The sequence below is a fragment of the Chaetodon auriga genome, chromosome 12 (assembly GCF_051107435.1).
Source record: "Chaetodon auriga isolate fChaAug3 chromosome 12, fChaAug3.hap1, whole genome shotgun sequence".
Taxonomy (NCBI): Eukaryota; Metazoa; Chordata; class Actinopteri; order Chaetodontiformes; family Chaetodontidae; genus Chaetodon; species Chaetodon auriga.
The window spans coordinates 7,890,700-7,910,840 of NC_135085.1; the positions used below are offsets into that span (position 1 = coordinate 7,890,700).

Below are 20,141 nucleotides of genomic sequence, written 5' to 3' on the forward strand. Positions count from 1 at the left end.
CAGTAACATCACTGTGGGCTCCAGTCCCTTGTGAGTTCTGGTAAAAATGACACACCCTACAAGGCCACAGCCATGGCCCAAAACTGATCTGTGGTATATTGTGCATTTTGCACATAACACGTTGAGTGGAATGTTTTGCAAAATGTGATGAATTTGACCTTTACAGCAAAGTCATTTATGTTCACAGCTCAGCACTTAAGAGTCAGGAAAGAAGAAACACTGTTTCACTCTGACAGAATGACTGCAACACTGCTTAAAGCTGAGGTCAAGCTGAACCCTGACCAACTGGTGAGCTGTCCAAGACATATATGTTGGGAACAGTGGACACACATCTACCATTCATCAGGATGAATTAAGTAATTCATTTGTATTTGATACTGGATTGAGATCAGTCAGAGCAGCTCTGTAACAAATGAAAATCATCTTGTTGGTTGGATGCTGCCAGTGACGGAGAATAAATAAACAAAGTCACATGGTGAAGTGATTGTGCCCATAATAGATTGTATGATCTGCCTTTCCCACATCGCTGAATTTCCTGTGTTGCTTCAGTGGCTTCAGATCAGATAAAAGTTGTGCAGACAAACCACACAGATCACACAGATCACTGTACTCAAGTGTGACTTCCCCAGATATGAAAAACACATCCATTCAGTGTCTGTGTGTGTTTGTAGAAAAAATTATAACGCATGACCACAGCTGGCTTGAATATCTTTTATTTGTCACACATCATATCAGCACACCCACAACAGATACATGAAAGTTTCACACACCTAAACCACTGCAACAGAGATAGTGAGTGATATATTTGTACAGCATCTATTTTATTTTATTTTATTTTTTTAAATGTTCCCACACTTGCTCAAAGACTCTCAATGGTGAAATACATGGTGAAATACATCTACTGGACATTGTAGGTGGTAAACCTTGCCTCTTTTCAGAATCTTTGTCAAGTTACACATCAAGCATGCATTCTTTAAACAGATACAAACATTGCTAAAATAAAGAATATGACAGAACACAGTGCAGATCCCTGATGTGCATGTTTCTGTTATCTTGCATGTCCACCTGAGTAACGCTGTTGTGTCCCAGGTTAAAGGCACGGCCTCAACACACAGAGCTGCCGTCGCCGCCACATGTTTCCATGTAGACAAACTCTGTGGAGGACGAGTTGAGTAAGCAGGTCATGAGCTCTGACATACATTTCATAGCTGGAGAAGGACTCTTAGATACACAAACATCAAAACATGCAACAACATCAGAGGCTGCAACCCTTCTGTAACTTTCTATCAGTGTTTCCAGAGTCCTGAAACCCTGCAGTCTAACACCTGGAAGCTGCTGCTGACAGACAGGAAACCATAAATAACATCCTTGTGTGTGTGTGTGTGTGTGTGTGTGTGTGTGTGTGTGTGTGTGTGTGTGTGCGTGCGTGCAGACGTGTGCAACCTGCACGCAGATGTTCACTCACCTGAAGACACCAGCCGTCAGTGGAGTGTACGAGCCTGTAGGTGTACACAAACGGTGCTTTCCTGCCAGACACAAAGTTGAGAAATTTGAATGATTTCACGTGAATGTGTCATAAGTGAAACTGCCTCAGCGCGCACACATGTACCGATGTGCCGATTAAATCTGAAAGACAGGATGACTAATTTCATTTTGAGTGGAAACAAGTGGAAACCAATCAAAATTATTTTAACGCAACTGAATGATCATTCTCCAAAGATACATAATATAGTCATTTGGAATTTCTGCACAATTTACCACCTTTGTTTTTCTTCATTTTTCTTTTATTCACAAGCTATTAATTCTTTTTCTCTTTCCAAATTTTGCACATGGAAAATCATGTAAATATACTGTACTGTAAAATTTGGTTGACTAAGAAATTATTACCAGTTTATAAATAAGAAAGACTTTTATTATCTATACAATAGGATGACTTTTCAAATACATTTGCTACTGTTAGTTTATAATACACGTATTGTGTGTTTGTACCTGAACCCCTTGAAGCAAAGTTTGTAGAGTATGTGTATTGTCAGAGTAATCCCCAGTACAACATGGTGGAATGTAACTAAGTTCATTTACTCTGTAATTGGGCACAAACCTGCACTTGAATAATTTAATTTAATGCTACCTTCCACTTCTTCTGCACTACATTTAGAATATTGCACATTTTATAACATTACATTTATCTGACAGCCATAGTCAAACATTTGATTAGTTCATAAGACGTGTATTGTCATAGAGGAAACTACCCAACTGTATGTGCAGCTGGCAGAATTAGCTCTACCTTGACAACATTCAGATACTGCAAAAGACGGACATGAATTAGGAATAAAAATTCTAATAATATACAGTATATATAATAAATGTGAACACTTTGAAGGGAATTTTCCATAAAGTACAATTTTGCTGCTTTGCTTGAGCAAGATTTTGAATGAAATACTTTGAGGGCTGTTTCACTGTGGTTTCGCTACTTTTACTTAAGCTCAAGATCTGAAGGCATATTCTGTAGATTAGGATACTATTTCTGCTTCAGATGGTCTTTGTCTTTTTACTTGTACTTCTACCCATTTAGACAAAAATTGGACTACCGCTGTTTTGTTTCAGATCAGTGGTCGAGTGTTGGAATGTCTAATAATGCTCCTCATTCTCATCCAATGGAAATACGGTGCCTGAAATTGTAGCTGAAACGATGCGAGGGCCGTTGAATGTGCCTTTTATGTAAGGACTTGCATTTACATAAAATGCAAACTGCGATCTCTTTATCAAATACTACAGCAGGCAGAAAAGAGATGATGAAATACTGGTTATTCCATGGAGGAGCACTTTGTCTACGGTTAGCAGTTACACACAGTTTTAAGTTTTAATGTTATTTTTATTCAGTTAACCCTATCGAGTCCAGGTGTGTTGTTTTTGTCTTTAACTCCTTTTAAACGTGCATGGTGTTCGTTTTTCAGGACAAATTAAGTCTCATTTTATATCAATTTAACAAAGTATTAACCTGCCAGGCACCCAAAGTAGAAGAAAAGTGACACAGACATCCTTAAAAATATACAACTCTTTAGTATTCACACAGTTATTATTAGAGAAGAGTTCATTGTTGTAATAAAAAAAATAGTTTCACTATTTGTACACACAAATACAGCAGAAAATGAAAGAAATATAATTATGATACAGACTGTTGACGTAAAGGGATTTCCTCTCAATTCATTTTTGTGTCTTTTCATTCAAATGTGCACCTGTAATCTGAATAATTCACAGTTTCCAAATTTCTTTCAAAAACCTTTTTTTTTTTTAATGATGTACAGACTTAAATGAGATTCATACAAAAGCTGCACATCAGCACTTTCAACTGGTTTCCTCAGCTCATTTTGGAGATACAGCTTACGTCTCTGGTCTTACAGAAAATAGTTAGAATAAATAAAACATACCCAGCGTATTCACCAATGAAAAGAGAGCTCAAATAAAGACTGAGCCAACAAACAAACACAATGGTGTGACATAACTGAAAGAAAGTTGTCACTTTTGGCCACATTTGCACAACCCCGCTCACCTCACACACAGGCAGTAGACCCCTTGCAAAGTCTCGCTGTCCCTCAGCAGAAAGCTGCCGTCATGTCCAAACCTCTCCAGCAGCCTCTCCGTGGCCTCCCTTCCAATTCTCCCATAGTAAATAGACCGAACCAGCACCCCCTCCCTCTCCATGTTTCCTCAGAACCAGGCACCCATGTGTGCTGAGGGGCTGAGGGTGCAGCAGGTTGTAGCAGCAGACGAGCGTGTGAAAGGCCATGAAAAGCTTTTCTGGTTTTCACACTTTGGTCATGCAGCTGCAGCTCACACGCTGCACTTTGTCTGAACTGAAAGATGACTTTTATCTATCAATAAGTGACAGTATTTTTTTTGGCCTTGGTAACATGGTGTCTTCTGAATTCAGTTCCTTTCGCAAATCACAAAACAGACCCTCGCAATATACTATTAATTGCTCAATCCCCCACTGCTCCATGTGTGTAAACGTGTTGCTGTCGCACTCTTTTATGAAATTAAATCAAATGCGAAGCATCCTGAGCTGCCGGGAGGACAGCTGGACCTCAGGATGCTCTTCTGCCCTGGGAAACCATCCAGGCTTGCGGCCCCTGTGGGCACTTTGGAACAAGGGAGAAACTACACGAGCAAAATACCATTTCTAGAGTCACAGCTCAGAGAAACTCTGCTTTCCGCCACGCTTGCCTCTTCCACTCTTTCAGTATCATTTTAGAGTCAGAACTCAAAATGTTGCTTGCTTCATGTGTGCCTAACATGTTGCATTGACTGTGCTGTCCCACATCCTTGGACTTTGCTTGTGTTGTTTCTGCTGCTGCACATGAAGCCAGTGAGCTACATCTTCATCAGATCCAGCTTGCATGATAAAGGGTTATTAGTTATTTGTTTTTTCCCTGGCACCTGGGATCTCCTCGGAATCACACTCTTTTCTGAAATGAAATCAAATATGTAACTGAAACTGATGCAACTATTTTCGGAGCGTGTGTATTCTCACAATCTTCTCTACACGTTCATAAACATTTGGACCACTTTGCTGTATGAAAGCAGTTTATGATAAACTTAGAACAAACTGAAGAATGAGTTTAAGCAGACAGATTTGTGTGTCCCACACGTTAACCACCGGCTAACCGCCCACACACGCACAAAAGCAAAGACATCGAACCATTGCTGTGGTTTGATTTGGTGCCGTCATCACTGTTTACAAGGACAAGAAGCATTTCAGAGCAAATAAGTGGTTATATGAAGTTCTTATTCAGACCTGTATATTTAACGAGTCAAAACTCACCAGAATACAACATCACCAGTATCATCATCGAATAGTTCAAACAAAAACTATGAAGCTCTGTGAAAATCCTATTAAAGATCATATCTGACTTGAAGATGGAGAGTCATGGGTGTATTCTAAATTCACTTTCTGTACATTTTGCTTGTTCCACCAGTTGCTTTGAGGCTGGAGACATGGCTGAAAAGGAGCTGGTGTTGGCAGCTGAACCAAAGGAACAGCACACCCTGAATTTAATAATGACACAATTACCAGTTTTTTTTCACTGTTTAAAGGTTAAAAAAAAAAAAAAAAATGGAAGAAGCCTCTCTTGAAATTCATCAGTGGAAATTTCTGTGTAACAAAAAAATCTACAGTATTGTCTTTTTTTTATTACTATTGTTTCGCCAGATGTCTCATACAGAAAAAGATTTTGAATAATCACTGATGTTGTCAAATGTAGTGTTTTGATTTCGATCTGCGCCCTTTGCTGCATGTCGCCACCCCCCCCCCTCCTGCGTCTTTGAAAACAAGCTTGAACTGCTATGAAGACGAAGACCTGAAACTGCTGATAGTGGCAGCTAGAACTTTGTGAATCTTACAGATGTGATGACCAGACCAGTTGTGACGCCCTGTTGTAGGAGCATGATCGTGTGCCATGTCTGTGTTTCGGGAGTGGTTGAGAGAAATAGGGATGACTGCTTCTCTTCAGAGGCCTCAATGGAAGCCATCACTGCTTCATAGCTCTATTTGGAGCTACTTCTTGCTGTTAAGTGCAATGTATTTCTACATGTTTGAAGAATTTATCCACAAGACAATATCTTAACATGTTTTTTTCACTGTCTCCATGAATGTCTGTAACTTCCTTTCAGACGGCCTTCAAACCTTTAATATGTAGCAGAAACAACAAAGGACAAGTGACACTAAATTGAAAATATGTCCTGAACACTGGATTATACACTGAACCAGCATAAGGTCACGTGTGGCAAGTTGGAGGCGGGCAATATACCAAGGGACGATAGCGTATTGTCGACAACGCCACCCACAGGAATGTCACCCCAAGGAAATAGTGATTTTGCCCTTACCAGGGACACCACGAATAAGGCTCACAGGTCCGCTAACACACTGACAGACAGGAATCCAAAATAAACGTACCAAAGTTTATTGCCAACAATATATGTATTAAAACAATTCTCGATCATAAAATGACCAAGCAACTATGACCACAACAGCTGCATAGGGGCCTGAGGAGCAAAGGGGAGGGGAGCTTACCATGGAGGACGGACCAAAAGGACAAGAGGACAGGTCCAAAATAAATAAATAAATAAATTTAACACACCTTCTGTGAAGTCTAACTAAATCAAACAAAACACAGCAAACAATAAGAAGAGTGAGGGGACACCACCACCAGGAGGTCTGCCTGCCACTGGCTCGCAATCCACCTCCTGCCCAACAGAGAGAACACAGTTAGTGTTGGCCCATATAGGTGCCACAAACTGAAGAAACTGACCAACTCGACCACCACTCGAAAACACACTCACGCCACACCTGCACACACCCAATTGACCAAAAGCAAAATAAATCAAAACTCAACCCTCACAAATAAATCCCAACAAATCCCCCTGACAATTACCAAAGAAAAATGATAAACGATTCAATCAAATCAGTAAACCAAAAAATAATATACTTTCCCCAGGAGTTGGAGATCATACAATGACGTAAGCCAACCAACCCCAAGGGGGAAAAGAACAAAAAGAAAGAAAACACACCTTAAGCAAATCAACACTAAATCGGGAAATCAAGTCCAAATCACTAAATTAATTTGAATAAACAAAACACAGTGGGCACCCCATAGCGCACCGATATACTTCACTTGTTAATAATAAAAATGATTTTAAAGAATGAATGCTGTCACGAATAATAATTCTGGGTTAGTTCTGTACACATGGGAAATTTAGCCGGCCACAAATCTTCTGTGGACCATGTCATACAAACAGTAAGACAGAACAGCAGCCTGCGCCAGGGGGGGTGACGGCGGATGACTCAGAGGATGAGGCACTGAACCGTGGCGCACAGCCGGGCCTCTGAAGTATTTACAATGTGGGTTAACAAATACTAATATTACCAAATTGAAAGTGCGCTGAAAGCAATAATCATAAACTTGGATATACATTCCACCCGGCGGGAAACAGTTTTCAGACCGCGTAATAGAGACGAGGACGCACGGCCGTTGCCAACTGCTGACCAAAACCCAAAAGAAGAGATAATTTAAGTAGAGAGGAGACCAGGCAAAGACCGGCTGCGAGCCTACCTCACAGCACCAAGTCGCGTAAAGCCAGAGCTGTGCGGCACCAGAAAATGCTGTAAGTGTCTACCTTAGGCTTACTCCGAAGGTTAGGAAGAGGAACCAGAGCAGTGTTATACCTAGATATAAAGGTGAGCGGCACCGCCTCGCAATCAGTGGCTGGTGGCTTTTGGCTGATGGGGGGGGGGGGGGTCGAGAACCCTCTGCTGGACACTTGTGGAAATGAACCAATATCTGAAATATCTGACAGCCACCTTCCACAAACTAACGCAAAATACTACAAATGGGTCTGTGCAGATAACTTGATCTTCATGTACTTCTTATAGAAATACAATGAATAACGCTGCTAAACCAGAGCTAGTTTACTGAAAAGTTGCCATCACACTTTATTGCTCTGTTTCTGACGAAAATAAATAAAATAAACTTGTTATTACTATTGTTAAACCAGAAGTAAGTTGCAATGCAGAGGCACCTGTTTTAATGCAGTTAAAGCTGCAGTAGGTAAGATGGAGAAGAGAGCAGAATAGGCTCTGTGCACAAGCCTCGTGACGTACTTCCGATTCCGCCTGAAATCGGCAAACCAGTTTCCGGTTTACTTCCCTCTCCAGTCAAAACAGCGCTAAAATAAATACAAGGAATGAAAAATGAATCAACATCCACGAAAGAAGACGAAGTATAATGTGAGAGGGACTTTTAAGTTCCAGAAGACGGTGGGTGGCTCTAATGAGCACTGTTGTGTGCCACTTTGTGCCAGCTCAAGTCGCTATAACAGCGAGCTTAGCTTCCACTGCTTCCCGAAGGACACCGAACTTCGTGCACAGTGGCTGCAGAAAATATGCAGGACGGGATTTTCGGTAACTCAGCATACGAAGGTATGCAGCCGACATTTCGAAAATGACCAAATTCGAAATACCCCCAAAGGTAGACGGGTTTTAGCAGCAAACGCAGTGCCAACACTGTTTGAATGGAACAGTTACACAGCAACCAAGACAAGAGCCGGTGTTTGGGATCGCCGCCCTCGACTGACATCAAGCCCAGAAACATCACCTGTGCCCTGATCTTTGTCTGACACTGAAATGGACATAAAGTCAACACAGTTAGCACAACAAGTAACAGTAAAGAACATACGAAGCAAACACAAAACTAAAAAATTAGCACGTTGCTAACGTCAGCTAGTCAGCTAACGTCACCAATAAATCACTTATCCTCGTACTGGTGAACGTAACTAGAGATGTAGAGGAGAAGACGAACAGAACCGTAGTGCTCAAACTGGAAACAACCAGACACAGCCATGGACAGAGAAATAATCCAGCACAGGTAGGAGAGGACTCTCTCCTTGAGTACTGTGCCTAATCAGGAACATGCCTCTCAGGTGAGCCCCTGAGGGGGCGGAGCTGACTGGGTGCAGGGAGACACCCAGCTGCACAGACAGGGGAGAACAGACAGACAACAATAACACTAGGAAAAGGGCAAGGAGACACACTAGGAGAGAACAGGTCAGTAGGATCCCAACAAATTGTGGTTGGATTGCGAGTCCTAATGGACTTTGAAAGCTATGTTCTAGCTTCAGTGACAATAAACAAAGCTCTGGCTGTACAATAACACAGACATGTACCTTTAAAACACAAAGTGTCTCTTGGGATGTGACTATGTGAGGGCCAATGTGACTATGTGAGTGCATTACTGTGGAAGGAGGCAAAACACTCCACACAGGATGAATCACATGATCACATTCAGAAAAAAACAACAAACCAAACCAAAAAAAAAAAAAAAAAAAAAATTAAATATTTGAAAAAAAATAATTTGGATGGAACTTTAAATTCTAATTTGCATATTTTGAGCTTTGATATGTCACACCTATGACATCATCACATTCCAAATGCAGCTGTTATAAAAGCTCAGAACACACATTCACTCTGTTTTAGTACACATTCTTCAGATATTCGCAGGCTTTGTATTTTCAGAAACACTTATGTTTTCTAAGTTTGGTTAAGGTAAGTATGAAGAGCATCCAGCTACTGCTCCTGGTGTTTTTCAAATGCTGAAAACTAATATTTTAATGTGGTACTGTCCTGTGATGAACTGATGGAAACTGATGGCTCTTATAGGTTTGAGGACCTAATATCCATCTTCCTCGTTCAATGTGCATTTAGTGTCATTTTAGGCAGAATCTTGTCAGTTTATTTCTCAAATGATCTTCAGAGAAGGATTGTCTGTTAGTATACAGCAGGACAGTTAATTCAGGCTTCAGTTCAGAGTATAACTCTTTTTCAGACATCTGTAACACTGTCAGCTTCATCTGTCAGAGGAGCGTGTTTTTGGCATTCAAACAGTAATATTTGACACCAGGTGTGTGATAGAGGCTGAAGTGTTTAATATTAAGTCTTTGCTCATGTCACCCCTTTATTTTAACTAAAATGCATTGCATACATTAAAGAAAAGTTTTTCTCATTTGTAGACAATAACAAGCCGAGAGATGTAAAGATGACGAAGAAAAAAAAGAAGTCCACTGATGTTGCAGGAGCACAAACGACAACGACTCAATGTAGAGGCAACACCACCCACACCACTCACTGCCGGAGCAACAGTGGTCAGGAAAATGTCAGCGTGAGAAAGAGAACTAGTGATGATGGAGAGGTGCCCCGCAAAAGGATGAGGTGTAGTAACCTCAGCAAGCCCACTGAACAAAGTCAGGTGTCAGTGGAGGATGCTGAAGATGAGGCACCTAAAAAGAAGTCAAGGAGTAGCATCAACACCACCAGCAACACTGACCCCTGTGTGTTGTTAGTGGAGGACACAAGGATCCAGCATGACAAGACAAAGACCAGTGCTGAAGATGAGGCATCTGAGAAGAAGTTAAGGTGTAGCATCAACACCACCAGCAACACTGACCCCCATGTGTTGTTAGTGGAAGACACAAGGAGCCAGCATTGCAAGACAAAGGCCAGTGCTGAAGATGAGGCACCTGAAAAGAAGTCAAGGAGTAGCATCAACACCACCAGCAACACTGACCGCTGTGTGTTGTTAGTGGAGGACACAAGGATCCAGCATTGCAAGACAAAGGCCAGTGCTGAAGATGAGGCACCTGAAAAGAAGTCAAGGTGTAGCATCAACACCACCAGCAACACTGACCCCTGTGTGTTGTTAGTGCAGGACACAAGGATCCAGCACGGCAAGAGAAAGGCCAGTGCTGAAGATGAGGCACCTGAAAAGAAGTCAAGGAGTAGCATCAACACCACCAGCAACACTGACTCCTGTGTGTTGTTAGTGGAAGACACAAGGATCCAGCATGGCAAGACAAAGGCCAGTGCTGAAGATGAGGCACCTGAGAAGAAGTTAAGGTGTAGCATCAACACCACCAGCAAAACTGACCCCCATGTCTTGTTAGTGGAAGACACAAGGATCCAGTATTGCAAGAGAAAGGCCAGTGCTGAAGATGAGGCACCTGAAAAGAAGTTAAGGTGTAGCATCAACACCACCAGCAACACTGACTCCCATGTGTTGTTAGTGGAAGACACAAGGATCCAGCATTGCAAGAGAAAGGCCAGTGCTGAAGATGAGGCACCTGAAAAGAAGTCAAGGAGTAGCATCAACACCACCAGCAACACTGACCCCCATGTGTTGTTAGTGGAAGACACAAGGATCCAGCATTGCAAGAGAAAGACCAGTGCTGAAGATGAGGCACCTGAAAAGAAGTCAGGGTGTCGCATCAACACCACCAGCGACACTGACCCCTGTGTGTTGTTATTGGAGGACACAAGGAGCCAGCACAGCAAGACAAAGGCCAGTGCTGAAGATGAGGCATCTGAAAAGAAGTCAAGGAGTAGCATCAACACCACCAGCAACACTGACCCCCATGTGTTGTTAGTGGAAGACACAAGGATCCAGCATTGCAAGAGAAAGGCCAGTGCTGAAGATGAGGCACCTGAAAAGAAGTCAAGGAGTAGCATCAACACCACCAGCAACACTGACCCCCATGTGTTGTTAGTGGAAGACACAAGGATCCAGCATTGCAAGAGAAAGGCCAGTGCTGAAGATGAGGCACCTGAAAAGAAGTCAGAGTGTTGCATCAACACCACCAGCAACACTGACCCCCATGTGTTGTTATTGGAGGACACAAGGAGCCAGCACAGCAAGACAAAGGCCAGTGCTGAAGATGAGGCATCTGAAAAGAAGTCAAGGAGTAGCATCAACACCACCAGCAACACTGACTCCTGTGTGTTGTTAGTGGAAGACACAAGGATCCTGCATTGCAAGAGAAAGGCCAGTGCTGAAGATGAGGCACCTGAAAAGAAGTCAAGGAGTAGCATCAACACCACCAGCAACACTGACCCCCATGTGTTGTTAGTGGAAGACACAAGGATCCAGCATTGCAAGAGAAAGGCCAGTGCTGAAGATGAGGCACCTGAAAAGAAGTCAGAGTGTTGCATCAACACCACCAGCAACACTGACCCCCGTGTGTTGTTATTGGAGGACACAAGGAGCCAGCACAGCAAGACAAAGGCCAGTGCTGAAGATGAGGCATCTGAAAAGAAGTCAAGGAGTAGCATCAACACCACCAGCAACACTGACTCCTGTGTGTTGTTAGTGGAAGACACGAGGATCCAGCATGGCAAGACAAAGGCCAGTGCTGAAGATGAGGCACCTGAAAAGAAGTCAAGGAGTAGCATCAACACCACCAGCAACACTGACCCCTGTGTGTTGTTAGTGGAGGACACAAGGATCCAGCATGGCAAGACAAAGACCAGTGCTGAAGATGAGGCACCTGAGAAGAAGTTAAGGTGTAGCATCAACACCACCAGCAACACTGACTCCTGTGTGTTGTTAGTGGAAGACATGAGGATCCAGCATGGCAAGACAAAGGCCAGTGCTGAAGATGAGGCACCTGAAAAGAAGTCAAGGAGTAGCATCAACACCACCAGCAACACTGACTCCTGTGTGTTGTTAGTGGAAGACACGAGGATCCAGCATGGCAAGACAAAGGCCAGTGCTGAAGATGAGGCACCTGAAAAGAAGTCAAGGAGTAGCATCAACACCACCAGCAACACTGACCCCTGTGTGTTGTTGGTGGAGACATGGATCCAGTATTGCAAGAGAATGGCCAGTGCTGAAGATGAGGCACCTAGAAAGAAGTTACAGTGTCGCATCAACACCACCAGCGACACTGACCCCCGTGTGTTGTTATTGGAGGACAGAAGGATCCAGTGTTGCAAGAGAAAGGCCAGTGCTGAAGATGAGGCACCTAGAAAGAAGTTTAAGTGTTGCAAAAACACCACCAGCAACACTGAACCCCATGTGTTGTTAGTGAGGGACACATGGATCAAGTATTACGAGAGAATGGCCAGTGCCGAAGATGAGGCACCTAGAAAGAAGTTACGGTGTCGCATCAACACCAGCAGCAACACTGACCCCCCTGTGTTGTTAGTGAAGGACACAAGGATCCAGCATTGCAAGAGAAAGGCCAGTGCTGAAGATGAGGCACCTGAAAAGAAGAGGAGGTGCACCTATGAGTCCTTCATCCATCAGCCCAGCATCAGCCAGAACACTGACATCACCTTGACTGACGAGGAGAGGATCTTTGAGATGTCCTCCATAGAAAACATCAGCAGAGGTAAGCTCACAGAAACAAAATGACTTTTTGAATGACTTGATTTAGACGGCTTGTTATTTCATGTTTATCTCAGGAGTAAAATCAGGATTAGTTGAAACACAAATGACAGAGGTCACTAAAACAATGTGTCTGTGTTTTCAGATGATTTTCAAGACAAGTACTGTCAGCTCGATCAGTTGGGCGCAGGAGGCTTCGGCGTAGTGTTTAATGGCTTCCAAAAATCTGGCAATTTACCAGTAAGTTTTACAAATATATGCTCACACACATTCTAAAATTCACTGATGCTCAGGATGTACCAACCAACCATTTTGTATTTCTGTCTTGCAGGTGGCAATCAAACACATTCCCAGTAAGGCTGTCAGATGTCAAAAAGTGGTAAGTCATTTTAATCTGATATTGAAAACCTGAATGTTAAATATTTCTTTCACTGCCTGACTTTGGATGAGCAAACACATCCTGCTCACATATTGACCCTGTGTCCTAAAAATGAAGCTAGTGGACCTTTAGCTCATAACCACTTTTTTATGTTCTTTTTTTCTTCAGAGTTGCAATGGGAAGGAGTTTCACATCATTCTCGAGGTGGCCTTCATGCTGAAAGCTGCAGGTCTACCAGGATCCATCGGAGAATCTGCTGCTGTGTCCCTGCTGGACTGGTACATTCGTGATCAGGAGTTAATACTGGTAATGGAAAGACCAAAGTCCTCCATGGACCTTGACAGCTACCTCAACTACCGCAGAGGATCCCTGGATGAACAGGAGGCAATGGTATGGAAAGGGTTAACACAATAGTCAGCCAATGTAGTCGTCAGTCACAATCATTGTTTACTATACCACCACTGACAAATGCACTATTTGCATCTGTTCCATTGAAATGAATTGAGTTTCCTTTAAAAGCGCATTGTTTTAAAAATCTGGTGTGACTGAACCTTTACAAGAAAATCTGAGTTCATGAATGAAAATCTCAATGGAGCTCATTTACTAGTATATTATTGCCGTATTTAACACAGTCATGTCATCATCATTATGTTGTATAAGAGACTTTTCCTCCTTGTTTAGAATCAGGAGAAAATTCTTCCTTACAATCCCTTCACCTCTTTCTCTCTCTGTTTCAGATCATCCTGAAACAGCTTGTGAACGCAGGTATCGACATGCACTCTAAGGGCGTCTTCCATCGGGACATAAAGTTGCAAAATGTCCTGGTTCAGTTGGACTCCGATGTACCAAGAGTGAGGATAATCGACTTTGGCTGTGCCTGCTTCTCATCGGAGATGACCTTCACTTCCCTCTGTGGTATGACATCAAGTTTTCTGCTCACTCATTTGTTGATCTCTGAAATAATGACTTCCATGGTTAAAAAAAGTTTGACCTCAACCTTTTTCTTTGTTTTCTCTCCATCTCTCTGTCCGTCTCCTTCCACTCCTCTGTTGATGTGTTCCAGGTACCCGTGCATACTTCCCTCCGGAGTGGTTTCTACATCATGCATACAAGGCGCGTCCCACCACTGTTTATCAGCTGGGCGCGGTCTTCTATTCGTTGCTGAAAGGACACCCATATTTTACCACCTGGCACTACTTCAGTGGAAAAATTAAAGTCAACACAGAACTATCTACAGGTAAGACACCCACACCCACACACAGGAAAATCTATTCTTCAGGTTTATTTTTTCTGTTGGTTCGCTGTAACTGCCCACTAAAACCTTTGATCTCCCGATTTCTCTCTTGATTTTCAGAAGTAAAGGTTTTGCTGTTCAAGTGTCTGGCCATCGACCCTATGGTGCGAGCAACTCTGGAGGATCTACAGAGGACCTCCGCCTTCAGAGATCTCAGTGCTTGAACCTTCTGGAGACCACATAAAAAAGACGCTCAGAGAGGCTCCTCCCACCAGCCCTTGATGATGTACAGTATCAATACTGCAGCTTTTCCCTGCTTTGGATCCTGTCAAACCCCCAGTCGTCCGTGTAGAGGGGATCTCTCTTTGAATTGCCTCTTCTGAGGTTTCTTCCCATTATCCTTACAGGAGAAGTTTTTCCTCATCTTCTTAGAGAGCTCGGGCTGGGTCAGGAACCAATGCTGCGGTTGAATTCAAAACAGCACCACTCAATTTGATAGTATACTGTACAAATTAATTGATCTTCCTTTAATTTGCTGCTTCTGGTGTGAGTTTTAGTTATGGCTGTCTCACATCATTGTGTAAGTATAAGAAGAAGCAGAAATACAAGCTCACCACTTACTTTTAATCATATCGAAGTGAACAAACGCACTTCTTTTAATGGGAGAAAACTGAACTTAATAGGATTTGATTGGAAATGTTTCTCATGAAAAGGGATGAAACTCAGGCAAAAAATGTAAATATGCGGTTCATTGGCAAAATAGTAATAAAACAAGAAAACCATAAATAATAACAATAACAATAATAAGAAAATTACTAAAACAATAAGAAAACCATAAATAGTAACAATAAGAAGAAGAAGAGGGAGAAAAATAATAAAATACAAAAAAAATCCTAAACAAAATCCTAAACATAATAAAATAATAAAATTAAGAAATGTCATTTTATGAAATCATTAAAAGCAGAGCAGCAGTTTTGGAACAAGTGCCACAAACATGTAACAGACTCACATTACTTCTGCATACATTCAAAATATAAAAAACTCAGAGCAATGTGGTTAAAGCACTAAAAAAGTTCTTCCAGGCTTTTTGATCTGGCCTGCTAAAGAAAAGCTTCGCTTTTCAGCTCACTTTGTTACCTGCTACCACAATCGACCTGCCTCATATGCCATTTATAATTTGTGTGATGTTCACTTCAACTTTTTACTGCACTGCCACTTGCTACCTGTTGCACATGGAACTTGTTTACATAGTGTGTTGCACATGTTTGTGTTTTACAGAAATTATTTGCACTACCTGCACATACCTCATACTGTCTATACCTCATGCCAATTGCACTACTACTGTATGTATTTATATTTTTGATATTATGACTATTTGCACTTCTGGTTTGATGCTAAACTGCATTTCGTTGTCTCTGTGCTGCACTCTGATGATGACATTAAAGTTGAATCTAATGTAATGTATAGGATTAATATACAAAAAAGAAGCTTCCCCACAGTTTTCCCACAGACGGATAAAGTATGCCTTTTAGGCACATGTGTGCATAGAACTGTGCAAATTGCTGCAAAGTCTGCAAAATGGATGTAATTATAACTTCTATCTTAGTTCAAAGGATGTATTATACTTTGTGATCAGTTGCAGGAAAAGCGATTGTAGGTCCTCAGTCTGAATGGTCTGAATGGAAACTTGAAAAGAGAGCAGCAGCAGCCACATCCATGAAATGAATTTTTACATTTTTGACGGCTGTTGGGTCATGAGAGGGGGAACAAAGACAAAAAAGATTAACAAATGAGGAAATCATTCTCACATCAGAAACCTTTGTATGGTCTGTTTTGATTGACATCAATTGAGACTGAGCCTTTTAACAGTAGAGGGTAGAATTATTCTTTATTTTTGTGTTTTGGGTCACGAATACAAGAAATGTAACTCCCAAAAGATCATGCTTTTATTCAAGAAGAGGAGACTATGTGGAGAGGCAACGTGCTGTGATTGCTCAGCCATTCAGGGAGGTTAAATGCTCCAAGATGAAGTCTCCTATTATGGAATAATGTCATGTATGGAGGCATAGATCATGACAGGACTTCCTGCTCTCTGTTTACTTTGAGCCACTGTTGTTATTTAGATCAAATTCTACAGGTTATTCCTACCTTAGAGCAATGTTTGAGCTTTTCTATTTGAAACACTACATTTAATCTACACCTTAATGCATCAACTAAAAGCTGCTAAGAAATATATTGTGCTTAACTTGAACATTTCTATTATGCTACTTTATGCTTGTAGTCCACTCCATTTCAGAGGTAACACTGTACCTTTCACTCCATGCTGCATTTTAGGTTAGGCCTCTAGTTACTGCAGATTCATATTTTATGAACAATAAATGCAATGGGCTTATAAAATATGATGCATTATAATAGAATAAGCTCCTGAGGATACAAAGTAGGTAAACGTAGCTGCCAACACATTAATGCATGAAGTATAAAGTATCATTGTGCTTGGAAATCCTGGCATTGCTCGAACAATGGATCAGGAATTCCCACAATATTTCCTGTGAACACCAGTGACGGGCTTGTTATTCAGAGAGTAAAGCACTGTTCATGACAGCAAAGATGTTCATTACTGCAAAGATGTTAGGCTAATTCAGTGAAAGCCTCACAAGCTTCCTCTACTCAGTCAATAATGTGTATATGCATAATTAACATTACATGTTGTCTACACTCTAGATTGCTGATAAAGCTTCTATTTTTTGTATTGACATTTGTATTGACACGGATTCATTACTTTGTGGCAATAGATTTTATTATTGTTATTATTTTAAATTAACAACCAAGATAAAGATTGAGAAATCAATTAGAACCATGTCAATGGATTTGGTCAGATTCTTTGTTTATTTACATTTTCAATGAAATACTACGTAAATGCACATACAATCCCTTTGGCCTGCTTAAAGTCTAACCTTGACACCGATTGAGTAGTAAACATAAAGACATCATGCACAATGTGCTCCTCATTGTCTTCGTCACCTCTTCCTCCTTCTTATTCTCTGTCCTCAAGTGAGTTGATGGCTTGGAGCTCAGCAGAAAACCTCTCAGCCAGGTCTCTGTTGGCCTGCAGGAAACCACCCAGCCTCTTCAACTGCTCAGCGTCCTGGAGAAGAGACAGTCGTTTGAAGTCATATAACTCTTATACGTATTAAAGTGCACATGAGCATCTGTATTCACTCTTCACACCTGTGTCTTTGCATCATCATCATCATCAGCAGCAGCAGCAGTGTCCAGTAACTCCTGCAGCCTCTCTTGCAGCAACTCTGCCTCCCATTTGCTGATCAAATCAGCGCTGATCTCTGATTGGCTTACAGAGTCACACTCTAATCCGTCCATGTCAGCAAAATCCATTTGGTCCACACCCGAGACACATATTGACAAATCAACGCTCAGCATCTGAACAAACAAAGCGAACCCGCACACAAACTGTGACACAAAACAACACGAATGCAGCTGAGACTTGAGAGCTATCAAACACTGGACACAGTTTACTGCATCATCATCATCAGCAGCAGCAGCAGCAACAGTAACGCTGATGTTAAACACGCAGACGAATACGCTCACCTCCTCAATCTGTTGGCCAGCTGCCACCATCTGTGGAACGTGGGTGAACTGCCTCACAAGCTTTTTCAGAGTGGTTTTGTAGCACCGCAGCCATTCGTCCTTCACACAGAACTCACAGGAGTGCATCAACTCATTCCTGTAACGGATCACCTGCAACCATACACACACACACACACACACACACACACACACATCACTGCATTAGAGGTGAGTTTTCCTCATATGAACTTTTTAAACAGTTCTCTGTCTATGTTATGCATACACACACCTTATAAACCTGAAAAGAGTGGACGCATATTTCCGCCCATGAACACGAGTTTCAGTCTTGAAGGATCAAAGTTTCCAGCATTTGCCTGCAGCTGTCATTCTGCAACTTGACTAACCAAAAGCAGCATCGCATAACCGTTTTAAGCAACATGGATGTTTACCTCTCGCACACATTTTAGATCCACGGACCCGAAACAATCACAATAGTTGATGAGGTTGAGCAGAGCAGAGGCATCGCACTGATCTGCCCCCGTCTTTTTCCCCTGCCCCCGTGGCATGTAGGCCTACGGAGGGAGAGAGAGAGAGAGAGAGAGGGAGAGAGAGAGAGAGAGAGAGACTCATGCATTTATAGTGAAAGCCCATTTCCCTGTGATAGAGAGACAGACAGATTAATTACAGTACCCTGTTTTGTGCTCCTCTAAACAAGAGTTCTTTGTCTAATGTAACCCCACAGTCCTGTTAGAGGAGCTCAGACACCACCTGATATGTTTGTTTGATCTGATACTCCACTGGATGTCATTTATGACATAAAAATAGATAAAAATAATCTTTTCCACACATACATATCTTTCAGTAAGTTGGCATTCTTACTAATACCATTTGGAGTGTAAGAAGACGGATGTGGCAACCTTTTCTCCAAAATATTTAGTTATTTTGAAGCATGTGATGTTGGTACAGTAGTTTCTTGGTTACTGTGACAACAGATGCAGAGCTGCAACAATCAATCAGTTAAGTGATTAGTTGATCAACAGAAAATAATTCAATTTTTCAAGCAAATAGGCTAAATATTTGCCAGTTGCAGCTTCCAAAAATGTCCAAGCATCCAAAAAGGATTGGATGCTTTTCTTTGAGTAGATCACCATGGGCTGACACGATTGGGACCACATTTCCCATAAACCTCAGCTGTGTTAAAGCTGGTGCAACAACACACATACTTTAATCTTACTTCCTGTGAAATAAATAAGAGTAAAGGCCGGTGGCTGTGTTTCCTCTGATCCCAGCAGTTCAGTGTTTGTTTGTGTGTGTGTGTGTGTGTGTGTGTGTGTGTGTGGACAGATGTGCACACTACCTTGGCCAGCTCCCAGTGGTCTGTTCTCCAGTGAGGAGGGGAACAGTTGTCCCAGTTCACTGTGGCATCTGGCTGTCTGTGGTGTTTCAGGATCGCTGTGTGCCACTCTGAACACGGCCTGCACAGCTATATATACACACACACACACACACACACACACACACACGTATGCAAATCACTGCAAGAATAAGTTGGAAATAGAAAGTAAGACGAAGCTGAATTTCCAGGCCGATCTAACCTTAGTGCCTCTCGGCCGGCATGAAGTTTGACACGGTTTCCGTAGCAGACTGTTTTGATTGAGCAGGTCTGCGTGGAAAGCTCTCATGTGTTGGGAGGTGAAAGGGTGCAGACCCTCCCTCAGCAGGAGCAGACAGCGCGCTGCTTTCAGCCAGTTCTTATACTCCCTGTCGTTCAGACGGAGGGCCAGCTCCTCCAGACCCATTTCTGCCTGACTTCCAGTGAGGAAACGAAACAAAGAGGCTGAGCAAGTTCAGGCATAGTCCTCCTGCTTAGCCCCACCCTCTCAGTGTTAGCGGCTGAGCGGCCACAGGATGGCGCTGTGTACTGCAAAAACGCTGCGCTGCAGCTCTGAGGAGTAAGGAGGTGTGCCGATGGTGGCAGGGAGCTTTAAATAAACTAATCCAGGTTGCACAGCCTGCAGAGCCATGAGGCATGAGTGTAAATTGTTCTGGTTACACCTGAGCCCAGTGGGATGTGTCCACACTTTCAGACTGTTCTCTCTGTGTTTCGACGGCTGCTTTCAGCTGTCACACGGAGCATGCTGTTAGAAACAGCTTGGCTTCACTAGCATCAGCTGGCTGCAGTTTCCCTGACTGTACATCACCTGCAGAGGTCCAGAAGAAGCCTGTGGGCTTC

At 42.4% G+C, this 20,141-nt stretch overlaps 1 protein-coding gene across 1 annotated transcript; it reads right to left on the reverse strand.

Moving 5' to 3' along the window:
* Positions 1–17,193: 17,193 nt before the first annotated feature.
* Positions 17,194–19,772, reverse strand: LOC143329572 (uncharacterized protein CXorf38). Its single transcript, XM_076745549.1, has 6 exons — positions 19,504–19,772; positions 19,266–19,391; positions 18,358–18,480; positions 17,930–18,079; positions 17,552–17,761; positions 17,194–17,468 (listed from the first exon to the last, which is right to left on the reverse strand). The coding sequence occupies exons 1-6, from the start codon at positions 19,705–19,707 to the stop codon at positions 17,358–17,360; spliced, it is 924 nt and encodes a 307-aa protein (XP_076601664.1). The 5' UTR covers positions 19,708–19,772; the 3' UTR covers positions 17,194–17,357.
* Positions 19,773–20,141: the final 369 nt, after the last annotated feature.